The 12723-nt window shown below is 34.9% G+C and overlaps 1 protein-coding gene and 1 pseudogene across 1 annotated transcript in view; one reads left to right on the top strand and one right to left on the bottom strand.

Moving 5' to 3' along the window:
* CCDC73 (coiled-coil domain containing 73) overlaps positions 1-12723 on the top strand; it is a 116227-nt gene that overhangs the window by 39843 nt on the left and 63661 nt on the right. The window contains exon 7 of the mRNA XM_026511883.4: positions 10392-10430. Coding sequence (XP_026367668.3) covers positions 10392-10430 — 39 coding nt within the window. The remainder of the gene's footprint in view (positions 1-10391; positions 10431-12723) is intronic.
* Positions 7759-9111, bottom strand: LOC113265069 (protein SET-like; annotated as a pseudogene).

Below are 12723 nucleotides of genomic sequence, written 5' to 3'. Positions count from 1 at the left end.
GCATTTTTTAAATTTCATTCATTGCATTCTTCAGCTCTACATTTTGGGGAAGGTTCTTTTAAAAATTATTTCTATTTCTGTATTGAATTTATTTTTGCAGAGTATTTTCCTGATTTTGTTGATTTTTCTATCTATAGGTTTTAAGTAAATTGTTTTTTCCTATTAATGACTTATTACATGATCCTCTGGTAAGGCACTTTGTCTTCCTGAGCCTCAATTTCCCTTCAGGTAAAAGGGAAAAGAAATTGAAAACATTAGAATTTCCCAAACAATAAAAAAAAGAATTTCCCAAACAAGATCACTTACTTTATTAACCAGTAACATAAGTACATTACTCTGGATGTCAGGAGTAAGGAATTTGGGGAGAGGTCTTCATTCAGTCACCCAGTAGAGGCATGAATAAGAGAGCATAGATAGAAAATGGTAAAACTTGGATTGGGAGTAATGAATGACCTGTCAGATTTTCAGCTCTATAGTTCTATGACGTAATGTTATTTCACTAAATTTTAAACTTACTGAATTTATAAATTAAGATCGTAATTACTCTTGCAGAACCGAGGGCATATTTAATACATAATGTATTGCTTGTACCATTGAAACATAATTTTATTAGGCCTTAACCACAGTGACAAAGGGAATTATATTCCTGTAGTGTGTAAATTTATCCTTGAGGAATTTTTAGACGTTTGGATACTTTTGTAGTTTGGAGAATCATAAACTTACAGAGATGTTGGAAATACAATATAAAGAACTTATTTTTTCCTGAATGATTTAAGAGTAGTATGCTACTCTGATACCCTACTACCTCCAAAACTATAGTTTATCTTTCCTACAATCAAGGATGTTCTCCTACAAAAGCATAACAACACCATCAAAATCAGTAAGTTAACATTGATACATAATTATAATCTGATTCTCATGCTCCAGTAAGGTTTTACTAGTTATCTTAATAAGGTGTTTTATAGCAAAAAGATCCAGTTTGGAATCTTATGGTGCATTTATTTGTCTTATCTCTTTAATCTCTTTTATCTAGACTAGTTCCTCAGTCTTTGAGTAATTTTTATGACTTTGCTCTAAAAGATTACATACCAGTTCTTTTGTAGAATGTCCCTCAATGTCTGTTTATAATGATGTTTCCTCATGATTAGAATTAGTTGTATATCTTTGGCGTAATATTACAGAAGAAATGTCTTGTTCTTTTAACTGAATCCTATCAGATGGTTCATGATTTCATTTTCACTATTGGTGATGTCCACTTTGATCATTTGATTAAGGTAGTATCTGACAAATTTCTCCATTGAAAATGTACTTTTGGGGCACCTGGGTGGCTCAGTCGTTAAGCGTCTGCCTTTGGCTCAGGGCGTGATACTGGCGTTCTAGAATTGAGCCCCGCATCAGACTCCTGCACTGGGAGCCTCTTCTTCCTTTCCCACTCCTCCCCCTGCTTGTGTTCCCTCTCTCACTGGCTGTCTCTCTGTCAAATAAATAAAATCTTAAAAAAAAAAAAAAAAAAGACAACGTACTCTTTTCCCCTTTGTAATCAGAGTATTTTGTAAGGAGATACTTTGAAATTGAAATTATGTAAATATTCTGTTTCTCACCAGACTTTTACTATATTCATTTATTTGTTTATATCAGTATAGACTCAGTTTGTTTTTTTCAATGGATTAAAATCTATGACTATCATTTATTTTGTTGCTCAAATTATCCTTGATTTGGCTAGTGAGAGTCCATAAAGCTGATTACTGAGTCCTTTGGGTATGTCTTCATTCTTTCAGCATTTTCCTGCTTTTAGATAAAAGCAAAATGTGCCAGGATCATTTTGTAGTGATGACCTTGCACTGGAATGAATCATTTCTCCATTCTCCATGGAAAATGGTATGTAGAAGCAAAGATCTGGGCACTGTTGTGCTCATTACTATTGATACATCACTGCTCTTAGACTTTCTTGGTGAACGGAGATCTACGTATTTACATACAAATATAATTTATGTTTATTTATAATTTATAATGTTTATTTCCCTAACAACCTATGTATATCAAAAACCCTGAATTCACATTACCCCCAGTTTCAATATAAAACCCTGAGGTTAATTTTAGTTTATTTCCTTTCTGTGTTTATACATTTCTTTCCTCTTACAGTGAGAAATGTGACATTCTTTATCCTTAATATATGTACTTCTTTGATAAACTACCCTGTATAAAACCAGTTTACCATTTTGCCATGCCTTCTTTCCTAATATGGATGCCCTCTTTTCCCTGCTTGAACTCTGACACCATGAACTGGGTTGCTCTTTTTCAGGGTTGCCTCCTCACCTTATTCCGCTTCTTTTTAAATTTTAATTCCAGTATAGTTAATATACAGTGTTATTAGTTTCAGGTGTACAATATGGTGATTCAGCAATTCCATGCCTCACTCAGTGCTCTTTATGACAGATGCACTCCTTAATCACAGTCACCTATTAATCACATCACCATCTTCCCATCCACCTCCCCTCTAGTAACCATCAGTTTATTCTCTATAGTTAAGAGTCTGTTTCTTGGTTTGCCTCTCTCTCTCTCTTTCTCTTTAAACTTTGCTTGCTTGTTTTGTTTCTTAAATTTCACATATAAAGATGTTATGGTATTTGTCTTTCTCTGACTTATTCTGCTTAGCATTATACACTCTGGCTCCAACTATGTCATTGCAAATGGCAAGATTTCATTCTTTTTTTATAGCTGAATGATATTCCATTATGTGTGTGTGTGTGTGTGTGTGTGTGTGTATCACATCTTCTTTATCCATTCATCAGTCGATGGACACTTGGGCTGCTTCCATAGTTTGACTATTATAAATAATGCTGCTATAAACATAGGGGTGCATGTATCCCTTTGAACTAGTGCTTTTGTATTTTTGGGGTAAATACCCAATAGTGCAATTACTGGATCATAGGGTAGTTCTCTTTTTAACTTTTGAGGAGCCTCCATTCTGTTTTCCACAGTGGCTGCACCAGTTTGCATTCCCACCAACAGTGCATGAGTGTTCTTTTTTCCACATCCTCCCCAACACTTGTTGTTTCTTGTGTTTTTGATTTTAGCCATTTTAACAGGTGTGAGGCGATATCTCAGTATAGTTTTGATTGGCATTTCCTTGATAATCAGTGGTGTTGAGCATCTTTTCATGTGTCTGTTGGCCATCTGTATGTCTTCTTTGGAGAAATGTCTTTCATGTCTTCTGCCCAGTTTTAATTGGATTATTTGTTTTGGGGGTGTTGAGTTTTATAAGTTCTTCATATATTTTGGAAACTAACCTTTTATTAGGTATGTCATTTGCAAATATCTTCTCCTATTCCATAAGCTGCCTTTTAGTTTTTTTTTTTTTTTAAGATTTTATTTATTTATTTGACAGAGATAGAGACAGCCAGCGAGAGAGGGAACACAAGCAGGGGGAGTGGGAGAGGAAGAAACGGGCTCACAGCAGAGGAGCCTGATGTGGGGCTCGATCCCAGAACGCTGGGATCACGCCCTGAGCCGAAGACAGACGCTTAACCGCTGTGCCATCCAGGCGCCCCTGCCTTTTAGTTTTGTTGATTGTTTCCTTTGCTGTGCAGAAGCTTTATTTTGATGTAATCCCAATAGTTTCTTTTTGCTTTTATTTCCCTTGCCTTGGGGAACATATCTAGAAAGATATTGCTACAGCTGATGTCAGAGACATTACTGCCTGTGTTCTCTTCTAGGATTTTTATGCTTTCAGGTCTCACAGTTAGGTCTTTAATCCATTTTGAATTTATTTTTGTGTAAGGTGTAAGAAAGTGGTCCTGTTTTCCCAACACCATTTGTTGAAGAGACTGTCAACAGTTGGATATTCTTTCCTGCTTTGTTGAAGATTAATTGACCATGTAGTCGTGGGTTTATTTCTGGGTTTTCTATTCTGTTCCATTGATCTGTGTTTCTGTTTTTATACTGGTACCATACTGTTTTCATTACTACAGCTTTGTAATATAACTTGAAGTCCAGAATTGTGATGCCTCCAGCAATTTGCTTTTCTTTTTCAAAATTGCTTGGCTATTCAGGGTCTTTTGTGGTTCCATACAAGTTTTAGAATTGTTGGTTCAAGTTCTGTGAAAAATGCTGTTGGTATTTTGATAGGGATTGCACTGAATGTGTAGATTGCTTTGGGTAGCACAGACATTGTAACAATATTTGTTCTTCCAGTCCAGGAGCATAGAATTTCTTTGTGTCTTTCCATTTCTTTGTGTCATCTTCAATTTCATTCATCAGTGTTTCATAGTTTTCAGAATATAGGTCTTTCAACCTTTTTGATTAGTTTTTTTCCCTAGGTATCTTATTTTTTGTGCAATTGTAAATGGAATTGTTTTCTAGTTTCTCTTTCTACTGCTTCATTATGGTGTATAGAAATGTAGCAAGTTTTGCACATTGATTTTGTATCCTGAGACTTTACTGAATTAATTTGTCAGTTCTAGTAGTTTTTGGTGGAGTCTTTTGGTTTTCTTTTTCTTTTCTTTAGTAATCTTTACACCCAACATGGGGCTCGAACTTATGACCCTGAGATCAAGAGTCACATGGTCTTCCAACTGAGCCAGTCAGGTGTCCCTCAGGTTTTCTGTATATAGTATCACGTCATCTGCAAGTAGTACCTTACTCAGCTTCTTACTCTCCACAGTAGATTTCTCTCCTTCTCACTGGGATCCTCTTTTCCTCATTCAGGCCTTATACCCTGTTCTGGAATGCTGCCACCATGACCTCTTCATCCCTTCCCTGTGGACACCTACCCTGCCCTATCCTGCCCCATGGACTTAGGACTGAATTGTTTAGGAAGGGGAAAAGGTTAAATATTTTTCTTTTTTTTTTTTTTTAAGATTTTATTTATTTATTTGACAGAGAGAGACAGCCAGCGAGAGAGGGAACACAAGCAGGGGGAGTGGGAGAGGAAGAAGCAGACTCCCAGGGGAAGAGCCTGACGTGGGGCTCGATCCCAGAACTCCGGGATCACGCCCTGAGCCGAAGGCAGACGCTTAACAACTGCGCCACCCAGGCACCCCAAGATTAAATATTTTTAAACATAGTTTTGAGGAGTTTTATTCCCCAAAAACATAAAGCCAGTTAATGGAAAATTAATGGGAAAATAAGGTTTGCTATAAAGAAATGTATTTTATAGTCATCTTTTAATAAAATTTTTCATAAAGTGATGGATAGCTATAATAGGAAGACATTTGTACTTTATTTTTGAAATTGTCTTCTGTACTTAATAAAGTAATTAGTGTCAGTATAGTTTTTTTTCTATATTAGAAAGATGTCTGTATCTTATACTGTAATCTACTTCTGTGTAATTTTAGAATGAAAAAAAATGTGTATAATAGCCTCCATAAAATGATTTCATGTCAGTCTAGTTATATTACTTTCAAATTCTACTTATGTTTCATAGGAATGTCACTGTGTGGTAGCTTTTTAAGTTGGGAAGTGCTCTAGAGATGTTGATAAAATGTAGGTGTGGGAGCGCCTGGGTGGCTCAGTCATTAAGCGTCTGCCTTCGGCTCAGGTCGTGATCCCAGGGTCCTGGGATTGAGCCCCACATTGGGCTCCCTGCTCCGCTGGGAACCTGCTTCTTCCTCTCCCACTCCTCCTGCTTGTGTTCCCTCTCTTGCTGGCTGTCTCTCTCTCTGTCAAATAAATAAAAATCTTAAAAAAAATGTAGCTGTGAATTATGATTCAGAAAGAATTAAATGCAGAGTTGTTAATGTATGAAAAATAGTGACTTGAAAGAATTTTGTAAATTTGCTCTAGATGTGTGAATTTTACCTTTTGGCAAATGGTAGCTATGTTAGTGAAGGTTCTTCAGTGAAACAGAACCAATAGTATATAGATACAGGAAGAGATTTATTATGAGGGGTCGGGTTACCCAATTATAGAAGCAGAGAAGTGTCACATTCTACTTTACTGTTTCCACTGCTTCAAATGCTGATGTCATCCAGAAACACCCTCACAGACACACCCAGAAATAATGTTTTATCTGGACACCTTTTGTTCTAGTCAAGTTGCCACATAAAATTAAATATTACAGTAACAAATAATAAATTCAGGATTGAAGTGAAAGTATTCTGAAGTTTGTTTTCCTCTTCTTTTTCTAGATGACTTCTTACCCTTTTACTTTTCTTTTGTCTGTATGCTTTAAAAAATACTCTGATCTCATACCATCTCGTGTCTTTCAGAATGGATCTACGTGCTGCAAAGGACTTTCAAATATATATCTCCAGCCCCAAATCCTGCCTGGATTGACATGAAATTTGATATATTCAAAACCATGAACATGATATTTTTGCTTTAGAAAATATCCCCCTCCTGAAAACGTCTTTGTCTTTTCTTTCCTCATTAATTTTAGCTTCCTTTATTCCAGTTGCAATTTTTTTCAGCATTCTCCTCTGAGTATATCCAGAATCTGACCACTTCTCACTACATTCATTATTAAAACCCTAGTCCTCTTTCATTCCTCTTTCATCTGAATTATGACAGTAGCTTATTAAGTGGTTTTCCTGCTTCCACCTGTGTTCCCTGTTAGTGTTAACAGAGTGATCCTTTAAAAAAAGTAAGTCAGGCTATGTTACACTCGTGCTTGGAATTTTCATTGTCTTCCTGTCTCAGTCAGTGTGAAAACCTAAATCTAGGGTGCCTGAGTGGCTCAGTCAGTTAAGCATCTGCCTTCAGCTCAGGTCATGATCCCAGGGTCCCAGGATCAAGCCCCACGTTGGGCTCCCTGCTCAGTGGGAAGCCTGCTTCTCCCTCTGCCTCCGCTTGCTGCTCCCCCTGCTTGTGCTCTCTCTCTGTCAAATAAATAAATAAAATCTTAAAATAGAAACAAACCTAAAACCTGAATCTATATCATGCATTATAAGACAGACAGTGATTTGCCCCCCTTGCCTCCTTTTCTCTGAACTCCTCTATTGCTGTTCTTCCCCTTGCTTGTTTCCTTCCAGCCACATTGGCTTTCTTGTTCTTTTGTGTATGTGTACTCGTTTAATTTTATTGTAACAAAGCAACTTGTACACTTTTAACATTTAAAACTGAGCATCATCTTTCCTTCCAGTGAAACAAAAAGATATTTAAAATAAACAGGAACAAAATTATAGTAGAGAATATCAATTCCAAATAAGATCCTATAGGTTCTGCTGATTCTCCCATCGAGTGGCAGGGTTCAAGTCATCATTAGGAGAGAATTTTATTTTTAAAGTGTCAACTTTAACTCCAGGATGTCGTTAAACATCAAAATTAAATGTGCCAAAGGAGAAGACATGTTGTCAAAATGTCTACTTAACCTACCCAAACCTCTCAAACTTACCTTTTGCTGACGCTCTATAACCCCATTTTTTAAAGTTTTTTTTTTTTTTAAAGATTTTATTTATTTGACAGGGATAGAGACAGCCAGCGAGAGAGGGAACACAAGCAGGGGGAGTGGGAGAGGAAGAAGCAGGCTCATAGCAGAAGAGCCTGATGTGGGGCTTGATCCTAGATCGCCGGGATCACGCCCTGAGCCAAAGGCAGATGCTTAACCGCTGTGCCACCCAGGCGCCCCTAAAGTTTTTTTTTTTTTTTTAAACAACAGAAAGCAGACAGATACATGTTGGTAAGTGCTAACTCTCCATATTCACATAGAGACACAGTGTAATCTCTGAGCCCAGTATACAGAGAAAGGATGGAAAAAAGCTAGAATTCTGTGCACTACTACACAGGGGCCTACACCCTCTAGTTTCCAGCAGAGCTAAGAGAGCAGAAGATTTTTTTTTTTTTTCCCCACAGAGCACAGGGGTGTTGATTCCATAAAATTTTTGTTGTGACAGGAAGGAATAAAAATGAATTTGGAACAGAAAGGGGGAGAGATTCTTTTCCCAGTGTATTCTGCTCAAGGTATTTCCCCCCAAAGTAAGTTAAGAACCATGGGATAAAGGGAGAGAAAAGAGACTTCAAAAAACAGGGCAAATAAACACAAGAGGAGGGGGAGAAGAAAGACTGCAGCTTGCTCCCAGGGACTGGAGAAAATTCAAAAAGGAAGGGTGGAATCCGTCAGTGTTTCATTAGTCATCTTCTCCTTCATTCCCTTCTTCCTCCCCCTGATCATCATCTTCATCTTCTTCACCTTCCTCATCAATATCTTCCAATCCATCTTCATCATCATCATCATCTTCTCCTTCCCCTTCCTCATCATCCATATCAGGAACCAGGTACTGTGATGGATTTGGCCAAATATCATCTTTGATGACCTCTCCTGACTCATCTGCACCTGCATCAGAATGGCCAGTAAACCAGAAGAAGCTCTCCGGTTCCTCAGGCTGTCTCTTCCTGCTGTCTTTATTCTTTGTTTGACTTGAAAGTTTTGTCAAATCCTTTCCAGATTTCCATTTGATTTCAGTGGACTTTGAAGATGAATCACCACTGTTTATGCAGATGAAATTCTTTGGAGAGAACTTTATTTTTGCAGTAAGGGTTTTCATCAAAATAATAATCTATTCTGTAACCTGATTTAATATCATCAAATTATGTCGCTTCAACTCTTGTCAAATAATGCAGTGCCTCTTCATCTTCCTTCCCAAGCAGTACAGACACTTGTGGATGGTTGACAAATGTTGTTACCCCAACATTTGGGATTTTGGCAATCAGTTCCAATCTTTGAAAAAATGGTTGGTGGAGTTTGTTATATTTCTGTTCTACTTTCAGAATCTCCTCATTGGCTTGTTCATTAAGTCTGTCTATTTCATCTTGTACTTCATCAGTATGTTCAGTTGCTTCTTGCCGTTCTGTTTCTCCCTTCGGCAAGTGCTGAGAGGTCGATGTCTCCTCTGGCTTGGGGGCAGGAGGCAGTCTCAGTTTCTTTGTTTGAGGCAGGATTGAATACTGGTGTTTGGGGGTCATGCTATGAGGAAAGCCCACGAAACAAGGGCAGACACACGTCTGCAAGAAGCTCCAGTTACTCTTTCTTGTTGTTCTTTGAACCCTCCACATGTCCTCCTACCTTGTGGTCTTTGCAGTTGCTGAAATTATCTTCCTCACTCCTATCAAGTCTTGACTCAAAAGATGCCATCTCAGGAAGGATTTTCTTGAGCATCTTATGTAATCTCCTTCCTTGATTTATTTTTCTTTAGTGCTTATCAATATTTAATAGACTATATATTTTAGCTTATTTATATTGCTTATTTTCTACAATCCCCAGAATTTAATCTGGACAGGGTTTTTTTTTTTTTTTTTTTGGTTCAGTATTATACCCCTAATGTGTATATTAATATTTTACTTATGGTATGTATTTAATATTTGTTGAAGAAATAGAACACATATGACCTATTCCACAAAAATGAAATAAAATTATCAGCTTATTCAAGGCTGTATGCTAGATTGATTTCATAGGAAATGTGAAGTAATTATTTTTGCTTAAAATTTAACAAAAACAGTTTAAGAAAATGAGCACTCATCCACAGCTGGTTGGAGTTTAACTTGGTCAGCTACTCTAGAGGACTATGTAAGAATTTTTAAAAGTCTACGAAAAGGAACAAATACTAGGAATTTTGCTTCTTGGAATTTATTCTGCTAAAATGAGTAGCTACGAGTTCTTGGTACAAGCATGTTTATTTCACAGTAGTGTCATAAAACTGCAAACTGGGTAAACCTACAAAAATGAGAGTGATTTGGTAATGATATTAAGGTAAACAGTGGAATACTGTGTAACCATTAAAAAGTTGCATTATGGATCAATTTGTCATAGAAAGGTGCTTGTTTTATATTAAGTAAAAATGGGTCACAAAATAGTACATATGTTATTATTCCACTCCCCACTGGCTCTTTTTTAAAGTATAAATGCATAGAAAAATAACCAGAAGTACTGAATTATTAATGATTGTCATTTCTGGGTTGTGAGATGATTTGTTTAAAACTTTTTTCCCTATGCTTTTCCATTTTACCAAATTTTCTTCAATGAGGAGCTGATACTAAGTAGCAAACTCTCCTAGACTGCTCTTGCTATCCTGCTTGCTTTATTTTCCTTCATAGTAGTTGTCACTCTCTAGCCTTTCTACTTTTTACCTATATTTTATTGTCTGGCTACCACTACCCTCACTAAGACAGAAAGCTTCTTAAAGGCAGGGATTTGTTTAGTTCAGTGCTGTATCCCAGAGTCCTAAGGAAAGTGACGGTAGGTGCTCCATAAATATGTGTTGAATAATTAATGAATATATTGTTTTTGTTATACAGAAGAAAGTTATTGTAACCACCATCTTGAAAAAAATGTCCCAAGGAAAAAATAGTACATAGGAAATAAACACCACATTTTATAGCATACAATTTTAATATCAGAAGGAATTTGTAACAGATGAGTGCAGAATTATGATGAATTTTCTCTTTGTTTTTTCAAGGTTTCTAAATATTCTTTACAGAAGAAAATAAGTGAAATGGTAAGGAGATTACAAAATATACACCCACTCCCCAGATTAGCACATAATGTGTGTAGTATCTTGGTCAATATAAATGTGGCACTTATATTAAAGAAAGTTGAAACTGGATATTAATATTCCCTTTAAAGGACTGAATTACAATTTCAAATATGGCTTAAATGAATTTACTTCATAAATTTATTTCTGGATTACATGGTGTTTATATATTATAAAATAAATTTAACCCAGTTCCCAGATTATTGATAGAGGTCTTATTTTAATATCAAAGAACAAGGGAATAAGAACAATAAACCTATTATTTTATTATCTTTTCTAGGTATTTATGCAAACATGTAGTTATTATTGATTGCCTGAAAAATTAAAATAATACAAAGTTGCATTTGAATATGTCACTTGGGATATGGTACTCATTCTTTATCATTCAACAAGTGATTGTTATGCCTTCCACTTCTATAGTATATTAAAAATTAATATTTATATTTTTACAGCATAATATTTTATGGAATATTTACTTTGATATTCTCTCTTCCTATCCCTATTTAATTCAGAAGAATTTTTTTTCCTGTATTTTTGATTGAGCAAAATTCTCCCATATCCACTTAAATTCTCTGAGGGCTTTTTGTGTGGACTTATGCTATTTCAATATTCCTTCTTTGGAGTAGACTATAAGACAAGTAAAAGTAATTTTTGAGTGAAGTTTACATATTTATGAGAAGTAAGAAACGAGAGATTACTTCTTATTAACTACAGAAAAATAAAGTAACTGTTTTGCTTCTTGAAATTGTTTTTGGTGTGTTAGAAAATAAAAGAGCCTTAGATTGCTAAGCTTGATTGGATAAAAGATGTGAAAATTCTGTCGCTGTTCAACTGGAAAGACTAAAGATAATATTGTCAGACTATTTTAAACTATGATTTTAATTAAGAAGCTGAAAAACTAGATTCTGGTTTAGCTTTAAGTACCATGACATTTGTACTGAAAGTCATCTTCAACGCTACAGTGGTTTTACACAAAATATAGTGAAATTGAATAATGTGCCCTCTGACCTGGGAGATAAGGCTACAAGTTAAAGATCAAAAGCGACATAAAATGTGTTTTATTTTATTCCACTTTAAAATTTCATCAAACAGATACTTATAGTCTTAGAAAAAATGAAAACAAGTTTTTAGTCACGTCTGAGTATTTTGTTAATGTGAATGACAACCTCTTAAGAACCTTCTAAAACGATATTTGAGTTATAGTGACATTTTTTTCTGACAACTCAAAGCATTAAATTTTGCATTAAAATAATTTATATACTGATACGTACAATTAATATTTTATGCCCATTCTAAACAAATTAAATGTGTTTTAGATAATTGATTTAAGATTTAAAAATAATCTTTTTTCTAAACATTCTTACATTATTCTTTTTACATTATTCCTATATAATTCAAATGACCTTTATTCAAAGTACTCGGTACTTAAGTTAACCTTATTTATTCGGTATTTAAGTTAACCTTATTTTATTCAAATCATTTTTCTTTTATGTAACTTAATTCTATGGGCAAGACAGGAAATAAAATGGTCACTTGTGTCAAGGCAGGATTTTGGGAAGCAACTGATAAAGTTAAGTGTCCAAAAAGAAATAATTTAAAAAACAGTATTAAGAAAATTGTAAAGAAGTTCATGATCTCCTATAGGCGAGCCCTTAATTATTAGTGAATTTCTGTCTTTTGGGAATTCAGTAAGCTGATTTTTCTGTAAAGGTGGTAATATGTCTCTAGATAAATTAACACAATTATGAATTGAAGGATTCACCTAGCTCTAAAAGTACCCTAACCTTCTATTGAACAAATGATCACATTGATCATTACCAGTAGAAGGAATGCAAAAAAATAAAAAATAAAAATAAACCAAAGAACATCAAATTAACTATTGTGATTTGGTGATTGATGAAAATCTTTCCTATTGTGTTCTCATCATTACTGTATTAGGTGACTGTGTTTTGTAATGAGTAGCTGATAGGACTTAATTAATGAAGTAAAAACAAATCCAACCATTTCTTAGTTCAGCCATTTCTTAGTTATAGTTTATTTTTTTGTATATCACTTTCTTCTAGAGAAAAGACATAAGATTTATTTTTCTTTATTAAATTAAAATAAAGTTTGAATATGAAGGTTTCATATGATTTAAAATTACCAAATTTTTTCCTTTCATAGTAGAAAGTTTTTAGAATAAAGACTTGTCTGGAAATAATCTTCATAATTATAAAGATAATTTGTATCTGTACACACAAAGTATTTGTGTAACTTT

The sequence above is a fragment of the Ursus arctos genome, unplaced genomic scaffold (genome assembly GCF_023065955.2).
Source record: "Ursus arctos isolate Adak ecotype North America unplaced genomic scaffold, UrsArc2.0 scaffold_23, whole genome shotgun sequence".
Classification (NCBI taxonomy): domain Eukaryota; kingdom Metazoa; phylum Chordata; class Mammalia; order Carnivora; family Ursidae; genus Ursus; species Ursus arctos.
The sequence above is the reverse complement of the archived record's forward strand: the minus strand, read 5'-3'. Positions and strand labels throughout refer to the sequence as shown.